Source organism: Sinohyriopsis cumingii, chromosome 17 (assembly GCF_028554795.1).
Source record: "Sinohyriopsis cumingii isolate HCF-2022 chromosome 17, ASM2855479v2, whole genome shotgun sequence".
Lineage (NCBI taxonomy): Eukaryota > Metazoa > Mollusca > Bivalvia > Unionida > Unionidae > Sinohyriopsis > Sinohyriopsis cumingii.
In genome coordinates, this window is record NC_142977.1 from 36,608,556 (window position 1) to 36,628,608 (window position 20,053).

General features: G+C 34.9%; 1 protein-coding gene across 1 annotated transcript; it reads left to right on the forward strand.

The window, feature by feature from the left end:
* Positions 1–2,516: 2,516 nt before the first annotated feature.
* Positions 2,517–19,177, forward strand: LOC149778431 (uncharacterized). Its single transcript, XM_089939256.1, has 4 exons — positions 2,517–2,712; positions 8,933–9,107; positions 13,382–13,617; positions 18,860–19,177. The coding sequence occupies exons 1-4, from the start codon at positions 2,608–2,610 to the stop codon at positions 19,061–19,063; spliced, it is 720 nt and encodes a 239-aa protein (XP_089795382.1). The 5' UTR covers positions 2,517–2,607; the 3' UTR covers positions 19,064–19,177.
* The last annotated feature ends 876 nt before the right edge of the window (positions 19,178–20,053 follow it).

A 20,053-nucleotide genomic window follows, 5' to 3' on the forward strand; every position in this document is an offset into this window, starting at 1 on the left:
TTTTCCACGTGTGGTAATGAAGGTGACGAAGGTTCCGGAACAAATTCTTGCGAGGTAAGAAAATCCACAAAATCCCAATTCACCTCTTCTGAAAGTAAGTCCGGGTTCCCTTGTGTAGTCTCCACTGCTGGTGCACCCTAATGGATCGTTTTCTGAGTTTCCGTCATGTTGAATCACTGTCGCATAGATTGACAGCGCACAGGCACTAGCGAATCTATATAGACCACGTGACGTCACAGACTGTTCTCTTCGGATTGGATGCGAGCTGACTGAATTTTGTAACGCGTGTTTGCATTGGTCAATGAACTCAATCCGTTTCAATCCTTCCTCTACCTATAAATAAGCGCAGTTCACTGCATTGATTTACCTGTTCTCGTCGCCTCAGCATGTGGACTGACGTTGAATCTTCCACCCTTGTGTCAACAATGATGTTCAGGACGGACATACCGATGTATGTCCGATCCGAATGGACAGTTGTCCATAGGACCGCCAGCAACCTATGGATACGTAGGATTTACGTGGAGAGGCAAGGATGCCTCAAAAGAGTCCTCATTTACGGTCCTACAATGAGACGAACCCTAAGGACAAGAAGAAGTCACAGATGCCCTTTATGTTAAGGGCATATATAAACCCAAAGGCCCTTTTCAGGGCCACTCCAATTTCTCGAAAAGAGATCGACTTTTAATTGCCAACCCCCTTTTTTATTTTATTTTTTATTTTTAAAAAAAAAAATCCCATGTTAAATTTCCCTTGACGCTATACAGTCCCACCCTGTTTAAATTCCCTTGACGCTATACAGTCCCACCCTGTTTAAATTCCCTTGACGCTATACAGTCCCATATTCCCATGTTCAATTCCCCTTGACGCTCAACAGTCCCAAAATTTATTTCCCATGTTAATTTCCCTTGACGCTAAACAGTCCCACGATTTTTCTCCATGTTAAGTTTCCGTTGACGCTAAACAGTCCCGGGGGGGGGGGTCTGTAATGCTAATTCCCATTGACGCTGAATCGTCCCCCTTAACTACTGTGAGTGTTTATGTCTCATCGACCGCAACAACGCCAAATGACACAACCAGTGATCTCTCCATAACATTATTTGGCAAAAGTTAGATTTTGACTTGACAAACTGAACCTCGACATTGTGTCAGCATATAAATATGCATATCATGGAATGAGCTGCATTGAAGGTGGTGTCTAATACCAGATTGAAACAACGCGCTAATAGTTGTCTTATTAGACTGACTAATTAAAATCACAACGGATTAGATTGTTTTCCAGATCCATAATAGTTGCGCGTATTAAAATCAAGCTGGAAAATTTTCTACCAATCTGATGACTGCCCATGGATTCAGTGAACTGAAGCTGTGAACTAGGTTGAAAATATTCCCTTCCATTAAATCACCGAATGCTTATATTAATGTAAGGGTCACATTAAAATATTCAAGACTGAAAATTGTGTTTGAAAAACAGTAGAGCAGTTTATTTATTACAAGAAAACAACTGCAGAAACAACTAAAATGATACAGGTTACATTAGATGATGCTAAATGCTATTATCTCTTGCATTACTGTAACTGTAGAAAAGATCTCCCTAATCACACCAAAAGCAAAAGCTGGTTGGAATTTTTAATTATCCCGATTCGGAACAAGTTTGATACCGATTTGGGTCCAAACCATAAAAATATTACGATTTTTAGACTAACGACAGAGTTTTTATTTCTTCTTGTCTTTTTGGATCGCTTACTTCGACTTAAATTGGCAAAACATAGTGGCATGAAAGTTTTGCGCAGGATTTGATCTTCGGTTTGAGAGGCAACACAGTATTAGGTAATATTTCGATATTTTTCCTTGCTTAAAATTATTTCAGGTTTTCATTTCTTTTCGTATGTGGTGAATTAGTTTGTAAATATTGGACATTCATTCCGTTAGATTTTACTGGGTACCAAGAGAAAAGGCCGTCCTTAAAATGAGTAAATTGAAGGTTTTATACCAGACATCGACATAAAAAAGGGACATTCGTTTCGAATAAGTTATAACTGATTTAATCGATTGTTAAATAATCCTGCTAACACATAAAAAAATATACTGCTCTACTGTTTCTCAAACACAATTTTCAGTCTTGAATATTTTAATGTGACCTTACATTAATGTAAGCATAACGTGATTTTCAACATGGTAAATATATAAGAGGAGAAATTGCCTTGATGATAATATAAAAAAGACTCTATCGAAGTTTAGATGCAATAAAATTATATACATTTGTCTTTCTGGAGCTGTAATGTAGTAGTCTCTTTAATTTTTTGATCTGAAAATAATTTCTCTTTTACTTTTACCTATACATGGATATTTTCCGCACATCGTATAAAAGACATATTTCAAAGCATGTTTTCTGTGAGAGTGATATTTCTCTAATGAGTCAATGCGCATTAACCATGCATCAGTATGAATCAACAACATCAGCTCGTTATGATCTGCCAATCATTTTTCTGTAGTCATATCGTAAATCCGACTATAAAAGTGGGCCAACATTTTCTCATCAGGATTATTATATGACATTCTGTGTACGAGCTGTTGTTCTTGACAAGTCGAATCAAAGCCGTGTGCAAGATGGTTTATTTAGTGTGGCTGTTTGCATTGATAACACTTGGACACAATCTACAACTTCCTCTCGGACTTCCCCATGACACGCCTAAACCACGATCGCCAGAACAAGTAGGTCTTTCACTTATCGAGCAGTTAAGTGTAAAATGAAATTATAAATTTTGTTATACTTAAATTGTCTGTAAATTGTATACCCTAAAATCGGTCAGCTACGCATTTGTAGATAAAAGACCAAATCGTATGCAAGATGTTCTTTTATTTATTTATTTTTATGTGATTTTTATGTACCCAGTTCCTTTCTTGCTGCAAAACATTTTATGTGAAGTTCTTTTCAATCATGTTCACATATCGCCCACTTAACTGTTTCATCATAACAGTCTTTCATATTTCAGTTAAATATGATTCAGCGGAACTGCGAGGTTACCCAAACAACCACTTTTTGTCTCGTGATAACTTACTTATGTGAATCTAATAGGTTACAGATAAATGTTTGATCAGTGTCAAAATACACACATCATTCATTTTTATAAATTTCAAACCTAAGACAGGTTTTATAGTTTGTCCTTTAAAGGGAACCACCATGCAAAACTGAAATTCGCGTAAACTTCATTTATAATTTGCTATATGTATAGGGTTCATTTTCTGAAAAATTTGTACCTTTTATTCTTACTCGTTACGAAGAAATTTATGAAAAACCGATCATCTCTCCCGATCGATCTTGAAAAGAACAACGCGATTCCCTCCTCCTGTAAAAATAGCGGGTGTGACGTCATTTGAGACACTGTGTACACAATAGCATTGTTGATAATGAATTGTTGAGAACTCGCCCTGGGAGAACTCATCCCAGGTGTTAGGAGAAGTCGCCCCATGGTGGTCGGAGAAGTCGCCCCAAGGATCATATATAGTAATTCTGAGATGTCTGGTTGTTAAGCTTTATTTATTTTAGCTTTTTCTTCAACTAAGTAACTTATTAAATCTATAAAATTTGCAACTTTTGAACTTTTCCATTTGATCAACTCCACTTCTGTACTTAACGAAAAAGAAGTGGTATATATCCCTTTTGCTCTGCCCTTCAAATCACTAAATGCATTTTAATTGGAAAAACAGAGCGGGTGTAAGCATGATGTGACATCTGCAGTTTTAGACATGAAAGGGCTCCAACCTAATAACTAAAGTCATCCTGAGACGACTTTATGGCATGGACCTCTATAACCCGAAATCGACTGAATTCTTGCCGTCAGTAATCCAAAGGGTTATAGTATCATCTCTCTCGCTGAACAATTTAATCTGATTTGTCATTGAGAATTGCTAACCATTGACGAATGATACTTGAACTAGACAAAAACCATCACTGACGCCTACTCAGGAAATCCGGTTGCTATTGAGTTCAACATCATGGCTAATGCACAGAATTCAGACGGTTTCTGAAAGCTATCATGTACTACACCATCATTTAGTTTACATCTTCTTTTTTGTCAGTGTTCGTAATTTTATTATTTCTCAATAAAACAAACTATTTAAAGTTGAACGAGAAGTTTAAAAATATTTAAATACTAAATTGCCGATGCACAGTAAACATGATTACGTTATTTTATTATATATAACAATACCATGACCACGCGTACTAACGTGATTTTGTTACTTTAAATGCATATTTGAACTGCTCAACGTACTTGGGACATAATGAGAAGAACATCTTTAAAAACAAATTTAAATGTCACATTTAAATCCTGGACTAAACTGAATAACATTTCACATGGTCCGAATCAGCTTGGAAGTTTGGAGAATCAGCCAGATATTGGGCCGAATCAGTTAGCGATTTGTACCGAATCAGCCTGGTCCGAGTTTGAAAGTAATTACCACATTAATGAATAATGCTACTATAATAGATTTATCAATCAAGAAAGTTAACAGTAACATTTGTTTAAAAAATTCTTTAAAAAATTGTATCGTGGTGCTCCGGTGTGTGTAGTTACAAGAAATCTAACGAGTTTAAATGAACACACAGACTTTCAATTATAAGTGATTTATTTTTCTATTATTGACATTACACAAACATGATGAATGCAGAATGGGAAGGAGGGGTTTATTATACAACGAGTGGAAAGGAGTCTTGAACGTAAGTGTGGAAGAAAAATGCACATTCATCCGATGCAGTTACATACAAAATCAAACGTGCATAATAAATTGATGTTGGAAACACTAAATGAAAAAGCGTAAACATTTCTTTAATTCTATTTCATTTGGTAGATAATTTTTTACTTTTCAAAGATGGAGAAAAACAAGAGTAAAATAATTGAGGATTGTTCCAGAACTGCTATTATTCACCCAATTTAGAGCTGAGTATTGAACCATCTTGTTTCTACATGACACTTCGCTGCACAAATTGAATACAACTTTATAGCTTAATCGTCTCAAATGACGTCACATCCTGTTTGTATGGAAGGTAGCTAACAAATTTGGGGCAGGTTCTTTCCGTTTGATCTCGGAATACAGGACAATATTTTGTATGAAATGATTGTGCAAATACAATAGATGCAAAGAAAAAATAGTCGGGATAAATTATATACACAAACTACTAAATATCCTTCTATTTACAATAAAATTGTGTAGGTCGGGGTTTTTGTCCCCTTTAAGCTTTATGTCAATAATATTTTTAGACTTAATAAAGAAAAGCGTTTGTCTTATGTGTTTATAGCTCTTTAACTTTTTTCACCACGGAGAGTCCAGCTAACTGTCCTGGTATTTCTTTAGAACAAAACCTATCCAATTTTGTCATTTAATAACAACAAAAAAAAAACGCACAGATATTACTGCAACATTTGTAATGGAATAAAGCAGCATCTCGGCGATTGCATTATATTCGATATTTAGTGCGACGATTCCCGTACATTATACGGTGACAAGTACTGCAAACTTGTACCTACCAGTCTTAAACTTATTGGCTGCTTACCCAGTGTAATCATAAATAACACTCGACAGTACCACACATCATTATCCATCAAACAAAGATAAAAGGATCACATTTCAGAATTTGAATTATCCCGTATTTTCGAGAAACAAAATTATTTTTAAATTTACAAAATATTACGAAATGATGCGATTAAAATAAACTCACCCTTAATATGAATTTTGTTCCCTTTTTTAATAACTAAAACAAAATATTTTTGCATGCAAATTGGACGAGATTTCAGAGCATGTGGCATAAAACAATGCGTACATTTTCGGCACTTACGTCAGATTTTTCAACAAACTTTTGTCCTATCGTTTACTGCATTTTTGCAAACAAACATCACTGATGTGCATAATTTCCTATTTTATTATTTTCCATTCTCATTTTGAATTCCCAACAACTCGTTTAAGATGCAAACGGATAAGTGCTTCTAATTATAAGGCTGAATGATACTGCTTAATGAGCAATTTTATTACTTTAGTGTGATTGTGCAATTTTTTATTGCAAGAAGTCATGCCAGTTGCAATTGATAAGCATTAACTAATTCATAAAGAAAGAAATCACAAAAGGAAGGACACAAATTATAATATCATATGAAAACTTGCATTATGGCAACATAAATTTTCAGGAGCAAAGGTAACTCTGACAACGTTTTCTGATTGTACTTTTCAGGATTAGTTTTTCCTGGCAGACAATGTATACAGTAATAAACACAGACACACGAACTCGGTAATCTGTTATTGATCACACTAACAATGAAGAAACTAATGAATGATTGAGATTTTACATCTGTTTGTCACTACTTAGGGACATCACTTGGTTAAAGTAGTTCAAAGGCTAAGTGCGGAGAACACGGATGGAATCCGAGATATTTGTTTTGTTTTGAGAGACTTCTTCCTACGTTATTTAACTGTAAGAACATACATTCCTCCTAACATGTGAAACAGGTTTTGTATATTAAGCCCACCCACAGCCATCATTCAAATTCTTTATTTTCATTGTAATAAGTTTGACAGGCACGGATTAATTATCACCTTTTTTCTCCTAATTAAAACATCATTTTTTTTGCTTGTAAACATTCGTACACACATGTAGCGAATATTTTGGTCACAGAAATCTTTTTATGTACAACGAAAATTGGATTTTGTTTCGTCAAAAATAAATTTAAACAATTTTCAGTAGTTTTTCATTTGAGAAAAAGGCAAATAATTTTTTTAATTTGCTTCGAGTTTGAAGTAGGTTTTGAACATTTCTTCCAGATTTACTGTTTACCCCTAAACTGTGGTCAAATCTGTTTTAAACATGATAGCAGGATGAAAATAATAATGGATTGTCCCTTGGTTCGATGATAAAGTTAAATATTATCTTAGGAATGTTGCGTGACTGTCCAATGTGCAATTGGACAGACTATGTGTATCTACTATATGATTCATAATCATTATTCTCCAGACTGTAATTTAGCTGTATCAAGTTACGCAAACTATGTTATATTTTATTTGGCCAATTCAGCTTTCTATATAGTTTTGAAGAGTATTGCCGTGACTGTCTCAAATGGCCCGGTTTCATCATATTAACTCTTATGACTGTGTGGAATACTTATTTTATGGGGGTGGGGGGTGGAGCAAAGGAGTTATGGAGCTGGTCCTAAGACCAGAAGTGTTGATACCTTCACCTGGAGTCCGTTAGCAAACTTGTACGTTTGTCACTGTTATCATTATTTGTTACTTACAACTTTGAGGACTGCAATGAAACTTAACATCCGTAACATTTTATATCATTACTTCTAAATTATTATGAGGATGGTCGTGAAAACCGACACACAGAATCATCGTAAGATCTAATTTGATCCTAAGTAAAATCAGTGTTTTTCTGACATTCATTAAAGGCATCTTAAAAATCTTGTTATCGCTACTTCTTCCAAATACCTGTGAGTATTATCATGAAATAGTATGCTTACATTTATCCTAAAGTCTAGTTTGTCTCAAAAAAAGACAATGGTCAGTGAAGCCAACTCATCAGATTTTGATACTGCTTTCAAGCCTGTGAGGACTGTCATGGAGGCCATATTGAAAATCTTCTGTGTTTCATGGAAAAATTAATCGCATTTTCTTTAAAAAGATAAGTTTTAAAATTGTTGGCGTTTAAACAAAGAACTTTTTTGTTAACTAAAGAAGTATATCAGAATTTTGAAGCCATTCTTTAATTAGTTTTAGCTACCGCCTCTCTATACGGTGTACAGTTATTTGTCTTGGTAAATACATGCTAACGTTTTAGCCACCCACCCCAAAACTAATCTAGTCAAGTTTCTGCATGATTAAATTCTCAACAAATAACGTAAACTTCGACCATATTAGTTTCATATTGTTACATGCAAGAGTCTGTCTACCGAGTAAATCAAACGCTCGCATGAGCATGGTTTGAAGTTCATTGTTTCCCCTATTTTCAAGGACCCCCCAGAAAAACAGTCTTTGTCAACTTAAAGGTTGTTAAACGCGAAAATACTATAAATAATGTGTCTATAATCACCTAATGACAACACGTCCCGAAACTCTAATTTCTTACTCGCATGCTTTTCCATTTGTTTCGCATTTGTATGACTTATTAGGAAGTCTTTCCGAGCTGAATATTAGTACTTCACGTCATGCAATACAAAATACGGCTCAAACACAAAGAATTAATACAAAGAATAAATACTATCTCAAATCGCTAAGCACAAAAAATATTCAGATAATTCCTTATTTAAAAAATTAGGGAGGGTTCATTTTAAGAAACTGATCCATTCTGTCATAAAATATCAGGAATAGTGTACATTATAACGTCTGCTTTTAGAAATTAGTTAATTACTTGGGTTGAGAAATACGTTCACAACACCCTTTCCCCATAATTAAAAAAACAATCAATAAAATCTGACAAAGCTACAAATGCAAATAGCACATACCTTGGGTATGTTTTATTTCAGTAGTTATAATTTCCTCTGAGTGATATATACATTAATGTCCTAAAGGTGTCGTTAAAGACAACTAACCAACCAACCATTCTCAACAAGAATCTCTTCAGATACCATTTATATACGTCAAGTTGCGAGGCTAATCCTGATATGATTGTGGCTGATGTTTGACAGATTTTTCTGTCAAAGTTTGAAAACTATTTCATTTTGAAATGCCACCATAAGAAAAATAAACAACCGATGAAGCTTTCGAAGTTATTACATGTAAGACTGAATAATTCGTATAACAATCATGAGGAATAACGTGACGCTGCCACAAAGGGTAATGTGAGTCTCACCTCTTTTATTAATCATTATTTATATATTACTTTTTCAATAAGTTTTATAACTTAAAAATACCATATTCATATTCTCATATCACGTATTTTCAGTCCACTCCTGTATGCTACTCGATAGATTCCATTTGTGACGTAGCATTCAACACCAATGATACTTCTTCCACGAGTCAACAGTCAATTTGCACCTGTCCTGATGCCATACAGTGCCCACGGACCTGGAGGGATGATTCCCGCTCAATTTATTTGTATAACACTCTTCTTTCGCAAAGTTAGTATTTTCCCCTTTGGTGTGTGTGTGTGTGTGTGTGTGTGTGTGTGTGTGTGTGTTTGCTACAAATCATATACCATCTCCAAAAACTATGCAAAAGGATATAAGATTTTGTATTTTTATTTCAAGTATAAATATTAAGAGTTAAAATAATGATTCAATGTTTATCGAATAAACAAATTGTGTCCCTCTCACTCACTAGGAATTTCTTTTATTTGAAACACCTTTTATTCCCCCCCCCCCGCCCCCCGTTTGATACCAATAGCTATGTATGTGATTTATGATTTCGGTTGCATGCAAATATTTGTGTGTGCGAATTTGTGTGCCTGTCAGCGTATAATTTAGCAGTATCTCGTGGGAAGGGGACGAAATGGGATACAGATGGCATGGAGTGTTGAAAAATTGTACAAGGAAATTTAATCAATAAAGGATGCTTCGGATTGCATCATGAGGTTCATTTAGATAAGTTCATTTCATTTGATATACCATCCATCTACCCATACATATATCATTTCATACAATAGTATTCTTTTTTAAATACAATCTTTGTATGGCTTGCATCATTTTCATTGTATGTCAGTTTACGCCTATATGCCAGAAAGGCATGATCGTGTGTTTTCTATCCCTCATGTTTCCGAGCTATGGTTTCTGAATTGCCCTAGTCGAAGTAAGTTCTCACAGCTTTCACATTTTCTACTGCCCAATGCTATGTTGTTATTGTTGTTTCTTTGGTTGATTTTATTATTATTATTAGTATTAGTATTATTTATTTTTATTGTTATTTTTATTATTGCTATGTTATTTTAGTCTGTGCGTGTGTGTTTTATAACTTTTTCTTATGACATTTGGTACAACAGTTCTACTTAGGTGAAGGTATCATCTTTGTCACCTCAGTCTGAGTCTGTTAATAAAGTTACCAGGTCTTATGTGTCCACTTTTTCATATAGGCTGAGTCTCTTAATAATATGGCCAGGTCTTATGTGTCCACTTTTTCATATAGGCTGAGTCTCTTAATAATATGGCCAGGACTTATGTGTCCACTTTTTCATATAGGCTGAGTCTCTTAATGATATGGCCAGGTCTTATGTGTCCACTTTTTCATATAGTCTGAGTCTCTTAATAATATGGCCAGGTCTTATGTGTCCACTTTTTCATATAGTCTGAGTCTCTTAATAATATGGCCAGGTCTTATGTGTCCACTTTTTCATATAGGCTGAGTCTCTTAATAATATGGCCAGGACTTATGTGTCCACTTTTTCATATAGGCTGAGTCTCTTAATAATATGGCCAGGTGTTATGTGTCCACTTTTTTATATAGGCTGAGTCTCTTAATAATATGGCCAGGTGTTATGTGTCCACTTTTTCATATAGGCTGAGTCTCTTAATAATATGGCTAGGTCTTATGTGTCCACTTTTTCATATAGGCTGAGTCTCTTAATAATATGGCCAGGACTTATGTGTCCACTTTTTCATATAGGCTGAGTCTCTTAATAATATGGCCAGGTCTTATGTGTCCACTTTTTCATATAGGCTGAGAAGGTCTTTTCTATAGAGGCTCGTCACATTAAGCATGCAAGAGAGTTAATGAATCTTGTATCGAATTTGAGTTCTGTAGGTTTATTTGATCCTCTGATATTTTGTTATCAGTGAAGAGAATCCAATCAGGCCTAGAGAGTATAAAACGTTGAACAGCATAAACCTGAACTCAGACTTCAAATTCATTATTTGGAAACTCAAAAGTATATTATTTTCAAAATAAGCAAACCCCGTAATAGCAGTGTACTATGGTTGTCATTGAAATTCTGCGTGATAGATAGGAGCAATTTGTTGTGGCACCGTTTGCCAGAATTACCAGAATTATGAAATCCGATAATAACTCATCTTCAGCGATGCTACAAATTAATATGAATGTGAACGAAACACATTTTCCTGTACGTAATCGGATATATTTATTCCTATCTTTCGTTGTTAAAGCAACGTCTGGTTCTAATTAAATAAACTTATTTTGCTTGTGTTGGTTATTTTTTAAAAGTTTAGCTGAAATAGTTTTAAGAGCAAAAAGAGCAAGAAGTTTCAAAACGATGTACGAAGCAGCTTGTCAGCTTGTGGAGAAAGGTACTCCCATTTGCGCCGAGATATATTTTCTAGTACATGTCTTGCTTATGATGTTTCGTAAACATAAAAGAAGGCTGAATATTATCATGATCTTAATACACATATGTAGCTAACTTCACCCTTAATAGTTAGGTATCTTTGATGGTTTCTTTGTTTGCTTGCTTGTTTTGATTGGCATGGTGGATAAATAAAGATTTGAGTAAATGAAGCCACATGTTGTCTAATAATAGTCCTTACATGGACAGTCCCGAGATTGAACTTCTTTACTTCAGCTTTGTCGAGTTTATTGAGAACATTCTTTAATCTGGAGTTACTTATATTCGTGTGGTTCGCAATACTTTTGTTTTAAAGAATAACGTTAAAATGTATTCAGTTTTTGTATGTATATGCTCGTCATTTTCTGTTTGAAAACAACTTGCTAAAATTTGGATGGCACCATTTAAACAGTGCCAACTTTACAAACTCTGGTTGTGTTGGGAAAATTTATTCTTTTGATTTCTTCAATTTGTTATTCTTCTTCTTCTTCTTCTTCTTATTATTATTATTATTATTATTATTCCTCCATATATATAGCTGTGAATAAATTATTTAATCAGGTATCTACTTTTTCAAATGATCTCTAATATCTGAAATTCTGAAAATTGACAAGTTTTTAACCGTGATTTCTAAGGCAGAAAATAGGTCAAAGAAGTCTCACAACAACGTCTTTGTAAGTTCCAGTCATCCTATTTTCATTTGCTTTGTGTTTAATGATATTTGGTTCAGATTTCCATTTTATAGACTAGATTATCTCTATTTCATCATTACTTTCTTGCTTATATTGATTTCTAGCAATTTTGTGTCACTACATATTAGTCTCATGAGCTGAAGCGGGGTTGTCCTAGCCTTATGTTACGTGTTTAATCTCTAATAATCAGTAACAAAAGAAAGAGTGAAATCAACAAGCTTTGAAAAAAATTTAACAAATAATTTATTTTCCTGGGGAAGAAAAAAACAATGTAAAAATAAAAAAATAACTTATGGTTTTAAGAATCAAATCCAAAAATAATCCTCGAATTAAATTTTAGAAGTCCTAGTAATAAATTCAAGTTCGAATCCGGACAAAAAATTCAAAATGGAAGGCGATGACGTATACTGTAGTCAGTATAACGCTGATGTGTTTAGAGTTCTTTGTGAACCACAGAAAATAATATTCCGGTTTTTGAATTCCGAGTAAAATTTAGAGAAATGTCATTGTCTAAGAATTCTGTGTCAGCACTCAAATATTGCCAGGAAAAAGTATTATTCTTTTAGAATCCAAATAATTTGAATAAAAATTAAAATGTAACTCCAAACTGGTCACAAACATACACTTTCAAGTGTAAAGGCCCAACTAACTAATTTCTCTATAAGCATTACTATTAAATCTAACTACTGCGCAATTTGGAAAACCAAGAATTGCGAAATGGAGGCTGTTTACATATCTAAAATCAAGTACTTCCAGTATGACTTTGATAAAAGCCAATCATTTTACTCCTGTAATAAAATAAAAAAAGAAAGTTATTTACTTGTCTCAGTGATTTCAGAATCAATGTAGGGAATTAAGTCAAAAATAGAAACAGTGTTTACGAGAAAGGTCAATCTGATTTTTTGGGAAACAATGCCAAATCAAGTAAACAAGATTACATTACTTTGACATGTAATGAAATAAGAAAAAAAAACCAACTTACAAATAGACAATTAAAGTCACTCTAATATAAATTAAATCAAATATAAATAACACCTAGAGCATATGCCATTTTGGCTGCAAAGAACCTGGTGTTTGCTGAGAATTAAGAGGACTGAGCCTGTAGAATTAATGTTGTTCACCTCTTTAAAGTGTTTCCATATTATATCAGTGTAGGTTTGGCGTTGAATGTCTTGCTATTTGTTGCTGGTTGAATAGTATGTATTCAATGGGTAATTATTGTTGGTTGTATAGTCTGTATTCTATAGGTAATTGTTGTTGGTTGTATAGTCAGCATTCATTAGGTAATTATATTTGTCTGCTCCTCGATTTATGCAAACCCCTTATTTCCTGTTAATGATAAGAACTGAACACATTAGTCGTGAAGAGACAGTAAATTGCATCATTGTGGTATCCGATTGTTGTCTTTTACAAGTGATTGGTCAACTTTCAGATAATGGCAGAGATAAAGCGTTTCATATGAGACTGAGTTTCTGCCGAATCTTAGCTGTAGACTTGCATCGAGTTTGTGGGAAGTTTGAGCCGATTATCACACTGATGGGCCCAACTGGAACCGTACCGCTTAAACTTGTGCCACCTGGCATTCGCTGTCAGTGTGGAAAACGCTTCTACCTTCACAGGTCCTGGTCTCAGGGGATACACAGCTTCAGTGAGTACAGCTGTGGAAAGGTAATTTCCCGTCTATTGTAACGCCTTTCCTCTAAAATCTCAACCTAGGGCTGAAAACGCAAGGAAGGAGAAAATGTATGTCCCAATCAGATAAGGGTAAGATTTATCATCCACTATTAGAAGGCAATAAAGTTTATAATTAAAAAAGCAGGACCTAGTATATAATGTAATTGTAATAATATGAGAAGCATTGTTAAAAGATTTTACACAGGAGCTCATTTCATTTTATACAGGATCCAATTTCATTTTATGCAGGAGCTCATTTCATTTCATACAGGAGCTAATTTCATTGATGTCTAATGATTTCTGCTTTATGAATGGAACAGTTCTCGCATGTGAAAGTAAAATGTGAGATTTTTTGTATAACATGACGAATTCTACACGCCTTATTATATAGGCAGATAATTTATTAGTACTAGAGGACGTTGACGAATGTTTATTGGATAACATAGGATGTTGACGAATGTTTATTGGTATGATAGGACGTTGACGAATGTTTATCGTACGATAGGACGTTGACGAATGTTTATTGGTAACATAGGATGTTGACGAATGTTTATTGGTATGATAGGACGTTGACGAATGTTTATCGTACGATAGGACGTTGACGTATGTTTATTGGTAACATAGGATGTTGACGAATGTTTATTGGTATGATAGGACGTTAACGAATGTTTATCGTACGATAGGACGTTGACGAATGTTTATTGGTAACATAGGATGTTGACGAATGTTTATTGGTATGATAGGACGTTGACGAATGTTTATCGTACGATACGACGTTGACGAATGTTTATTGGTAACATAGGATGTTGACGAATGTTTATTGGTATGATAGGACGTTGACGAATGTTTATTGGTAACATAGGATGTTGACGAATGTTTATTGGTATGATAGGACGTTGACGAATGTTTATCGTACGATAAGACGTTGACGAATGTTTATTGGTAACATAGGACGTTGACGAATGTTTATTGGTATGATAGGACGTTGGCGAATGTTTATTGGTATGATAGGACGTTGGCGAATGTCTGTTGGTATGATAGGACATTCAAACGCCACGCTCCACATTTTGTGAGATGATAAGGTGCAAAATGAATGAATGGCAATATCAGTTTGTCATTTACTACGTATCGTTCTTTTAAGTACACGTTTAGCACCTAGATATTCAAAGTCAGTAATCCTGATCACCAGAATTTCCGGATTTGATTTGGGTCAACGTTCGGAGATCCCTGAACAATCAACGGAATGTTGTAACGGAAATAACTGATGAATTTGAAAGTAGAAAAACAAAACCTATTTGAATTTTTCCAAGATGATGCAATCATATAACTATTCGCTTTAAATGAATTCCGATGGTGAGGGCAATAACAAAAATTACTAAAAACTAAGTTATATTAATCCTAATAAAGGAGACAAGTTTTTTTTTCTCCAAATAATTAAACAGCTATTGCCATTTTGTGAGTTAAACAATCAGACTTTTCGGGCAATTTATTCAGGCCGTAATGGCAATAAGTATATAATGTTATTATATGCTCATTTTTCCCCTGTTAACTTTACATTGTCAGAATCGTGCAGTATTACCCGATATTGAACCCGCGCGACAATACACATATAGCATTCACGTGCATAAAGGAACTACTTTCTATTGTAAACAAACAATGGACGCAGACGCCAGCACTTTTGATTTGTACACAAATCATGTACACTCGCGTAAGAGCCTCTTTACGTTATGGTTGTTTAAATTTGTTTCTGAATGAACTAAAACAGATGTTTCGTGGACTGCCACATACCAGCTGCTTTGGCACATTCCACGTTGATACAATGTTTCGGATTTAGGCTAGCTACAGTATATAACAGACGCAAGATAAGGTCCTTACAAATAACATACAAGTGACAAGTCATATACTCTCTTCTTTAGCTGGTGACAAGAATGGCAAAATAAAATATACTTACAGTTTTACATCCTGAATTTCCTCAAAATGTATTTTTTTAATTCTGCAAATCCGAATTTAATGAGCCATGTCATAGGTTCTCAATCTGGATTACATATTTCGAAATTGTACTGTAATTTCGATGATAAGTGCAATTACATCCTCCTTACTGCACTCAAAATGAAATAAGCATTAAATTCCATAGCATCTTTTTGATAATTGCAATTGAAAGACTTTATATTTTTCCCACATTATCATTTCAAATATTCAATGACAGAAACAGAAACACATTTGCAGATGTCAACACGCTTCTCCCTAGCTTCTTCAATCTCATGTATTTCATATGGAATTGTCGCATACAAATCCAGTCCGTAATAACGAAGTTTCCTAGAATCGAGAAAAATGCCAAAATATATTCATTGCAGATCAAATGGAAAAGTTGTTGCAATGCACATTTATTCGCAATATGACTCCAAATTTCAATTTTAACTAGACACGCCATTTTCTTTCGAAAGTTATGTCGAGCGCGTGACTAAGTTCAAATTTATCTGGGCAGAGTTATGTGCGCAGTAATAATGTTGATTTGTGTAATGATGAATATGCGCTTGTGTGTTTAGTTTGGAATGCGGCATACATTCATTCACGTTGTTTCTTGAAGTGTATTTTGTTTATATAATTAAGTCTTAGGTAGAATAAGGAAAATGAGCATATAATAAAAAGGTTACTGCATTTGTATGGGAAAATATGAACTCGTTTTGTTGGAAGGATGTACTGCACTCCCAAAGTCGTGCAGTATTCCATCCAAAAACTCGTTGATATTTTCCCATACAAATGCAGTAACCTATAAATATTTATGGAGAAAATGTCAGAATATCTTTCAAATTATGGACAGAGTGTACAATTTCTCTAATTAGCAGACTTATATTGATCATAAATGGCATGAACACTCTTTTCAGGATGTATGCTGCTGACAAATTCATGTTTATCACATAGTCGGTACACTTTGCCTACAGTGTGTGCAATTTCATATTTTTGTTATTATACATGTGAACATATCATTTTATGTGATTCTGATTGGTCCAAATGAGCCGACGAAATTAGTGTGCAGTATTCTCTTTACTCATTGGTTGCGATCGTCGGAAAACGTTTTTAACCCCGCCTTCTGGAATTTTGTGTTTTCATTAAACATTATTGGCCACCATTTTTTTATTCGACTCGTGAAAGGGAATTGGGAAAAGATGGTCTCGTCTGTTTCAATCTTGCCAATTTACACCCACGGGGGTTTGTTATGTCATGTATAATAAATATAGCATAACACGAAAAATGTCATAACCCCCAAGACAAGAACAATAACAACAAGTAAAAGTACCGGTATTGCTTACATGATAACGAGGGTGATGGGGGGAGATGGATCGGCGTAGCATATCTGTAGCATGGAATCCACCCTATATACAAGCTTGGTTTAAATGTGAACTTACTGAAGTAAATAAATTCACCTTTGTTTGCAGAAGAATGTAGACATAATCCGATCTCCACAACTAACAAAACGTTATCCAACCACAGCATATGTACGCGGTAAATATGTTATGCAAGTCCGACTCATAAAGAGATTTATTTACGTCTTCTGATTAATCTAATGCTCCAACTCAAATACTGCAAATATCTGGTCACAAATACATTACTGTAAATATCACAGGTGCTCTACGCGTGCTTGGTGTTGAGAAGGATAAAAACAATAATCTGAAGGAAAAATGATACAGAGTGACAAAAAACCTTTCATTACCCTCATGAACCGTTCTGACATAGGACCCTCTCTATCATAATATATGAGAGAAGGTAAGTAACTTCCAAATGCTTCGTTCCACCCATGACCCTCGATTTCCTTCTGCTCTTTCCGTCTTTAAAGACACACGTCCATACTGTAATTCTTGTTTTACTCCTGCGGATTTTTCTATTCAACAAGCCATCATTGACTTTTCTACGTTGTACCAAACTGAAGTTACGGGCTCCGAAACTTAAGATTTTCGAGAATTTTCTCTTTTGGGACAAGTGGGACTCAACGATGCATCCCTTCTTGAATTCTTGAAATACAGAACCGTGTTAGAAGCAAAAGTAAATTTTTACTTACTGTTAACTCGATTCAACTTTAGGAATCCTGTTCCATGCAAGAATTAGAGAATGTCTTCTTCACTGCACATACATCGTATACATGCGACTCTATTTTCAAAATAGGTAAACTATGCGGCACACACGTCAACGTCGACCAGGTCGTGGTCGCTAATCGTTACTCTCTAAAGAGAGAGAGAGAGAGAGAGAGAGAGAGAGAGAGAGAGAGAGAGAACGACAGGCAGACAGAGACGAACGGGTCAAAATAATGAGAGAAGAGAGACCTTCTGTGAAAATGTGCATTGTCGCAAGGTTGTGATTCCAAGAATTTTGCGCTTCTTGAAAGAGCTTTCAAGCGCCAGTATCCTGGTCGACTAAAGACCTAGTCCCTACTCTTTTAGATTGACCGCCCTAGCCCTTTCCTGTTCGGCGAACTACGACCAAATGTGTTTGCTCTGGCTGGATGGTTATACTGCTTCACTTGAAAGGAAACGTTTGCAGACAATATCGCTTCATAGCACACCACCATTACAGCCACAATTAGTATACCCACAGGCGGAATTACGTGACCCAAAATATAAGGTGCTAGATGGTGCTACAAAGCCCGCTGACATTTAAATTCAAACACAAACTTTAACGAAACGAAACTCACTGTTGGTGTGTTTTCTCATTCCAGTAATCTCAACAATGTTAGAACATGCCGCTATGATATTTATCAATAAATACTGATTCAAATGCATATAATTGAATTTTTAAAGCCATTTCTCTGTCTGTATCCGAAAGTGGAACGATCCTATACTGTTACCATATTCCGTCTCTTTGATCCTTGATGCAAGTTTTTATCGCACGTTTGTCTGTCATACAGTTTTGTCTACTGATGCAAGTTTTTATCGCACGTTTGTCTGTCATACAGTTTTGTCTACTTATGCTCCTCGCGAGCAAAAGAAAGATATTCTTAAATATAATTTAGTGAATGACATATAATTCGTACCTCGTTGACTTTGTTTGACGTTTGTGTTTGAGTCTCCCATACATCGTTGGCATAAAGGTCATAAAACTTCGTCTGTGGATATGTCATCTTGAGTACAGAAGAAGAAGTTGTGAGGCATTCGTGGTCTATGAATATATTTGTAGTTTTGATAATAAAATTAATATACAAAAAGATATTTACACCAAATTTCTGAATTTTGTCCTTTTACAGCCCAAATGTAACCAGATGTCGACTGGTAGCGATGTGTGTATGACAGTCCGGAAAGTGCGGGACCCCAGCTACTTCCTCGAGTACCGCCTGGAACATAACTATCTCTGCCGTTGTCCCAAGGGTCACTCCTGTCAGGTTGACGCACACCAACTTCCCGATAAGACAGGTGGTCAGATCAACGGCTTTTGCAAACCTACCAAATAACAAATCATTCGCGTTACCAAATTTAGGTAGCTAATGGGGACTCATAGACAATCAATCGTTTTACACGATAACGACCCTTTTGAAAATTAATAAACCAACATTGTAAACTTCAAATTTAGTGTTTGAATTTATTGTAAACACTGTGTACACCCAAATTTTTTCTGAAGGCTGTCACCACGATTTTAAAATTTAAGACAACTTTGGTGTTCATAGCAAAAACGGAATTTTCCAGGGGAAAAATGTTTGCGTGCTTATTTTTATATGAAGTGAACGACGATAAACCAAAAATAAAACCAGATTATTACAGTAAACATTTAACTTCAAACTTGAGTCGTGTTGTTAACTTATCAGCTCGAAAAATTTGAGATAGACTTCGACGATGTAAGAACCGTTTCCATCTTCTCCTGTAATGGTTCAAAATGTGTAAAACAAATCACGTACAGCTACTAGATCCAACACAGGCTTGTCTTTGTAAGATAGAATCAAATCTTGCCGTCAGTAAGGTTTATTTCGCATCGTGTATACCTTTCAAATTTGATTGGTTAGTAAAAGACACGAACAATCGTCATTGATAATACAATGCTTACATCCACGGAGTCTCAGAAAGTGCAACCATCACATTTTTTTTTTACCTTTACCAATTACTATGAAATATAGGCCTACTAACCCTATAAAAAACAATGAACGTTATGATAAGAATATCGAGTACGCATGCTTAACACTGTGCAGAAGAAGACATATTTGTTAGGAAAATTTAACTCTAACACCAGTCGACTTTGAGGAATTTGTTGTACTTACAGTATTAATTCGTATAAGAAGCCGACGGAAACACGATAATATTCAAAATTTTCAACGTTATAATTTTGCCAAGGACCAAGCCTATATTTAGGAGTAGTGTGTATTTAAAGTTCATGTTCACTCGTATCTTGTTCCTGTTGTACATTTTTATGGAATTGGAAAAGTTATTAAATTAGATTTGTTTGTTACGAT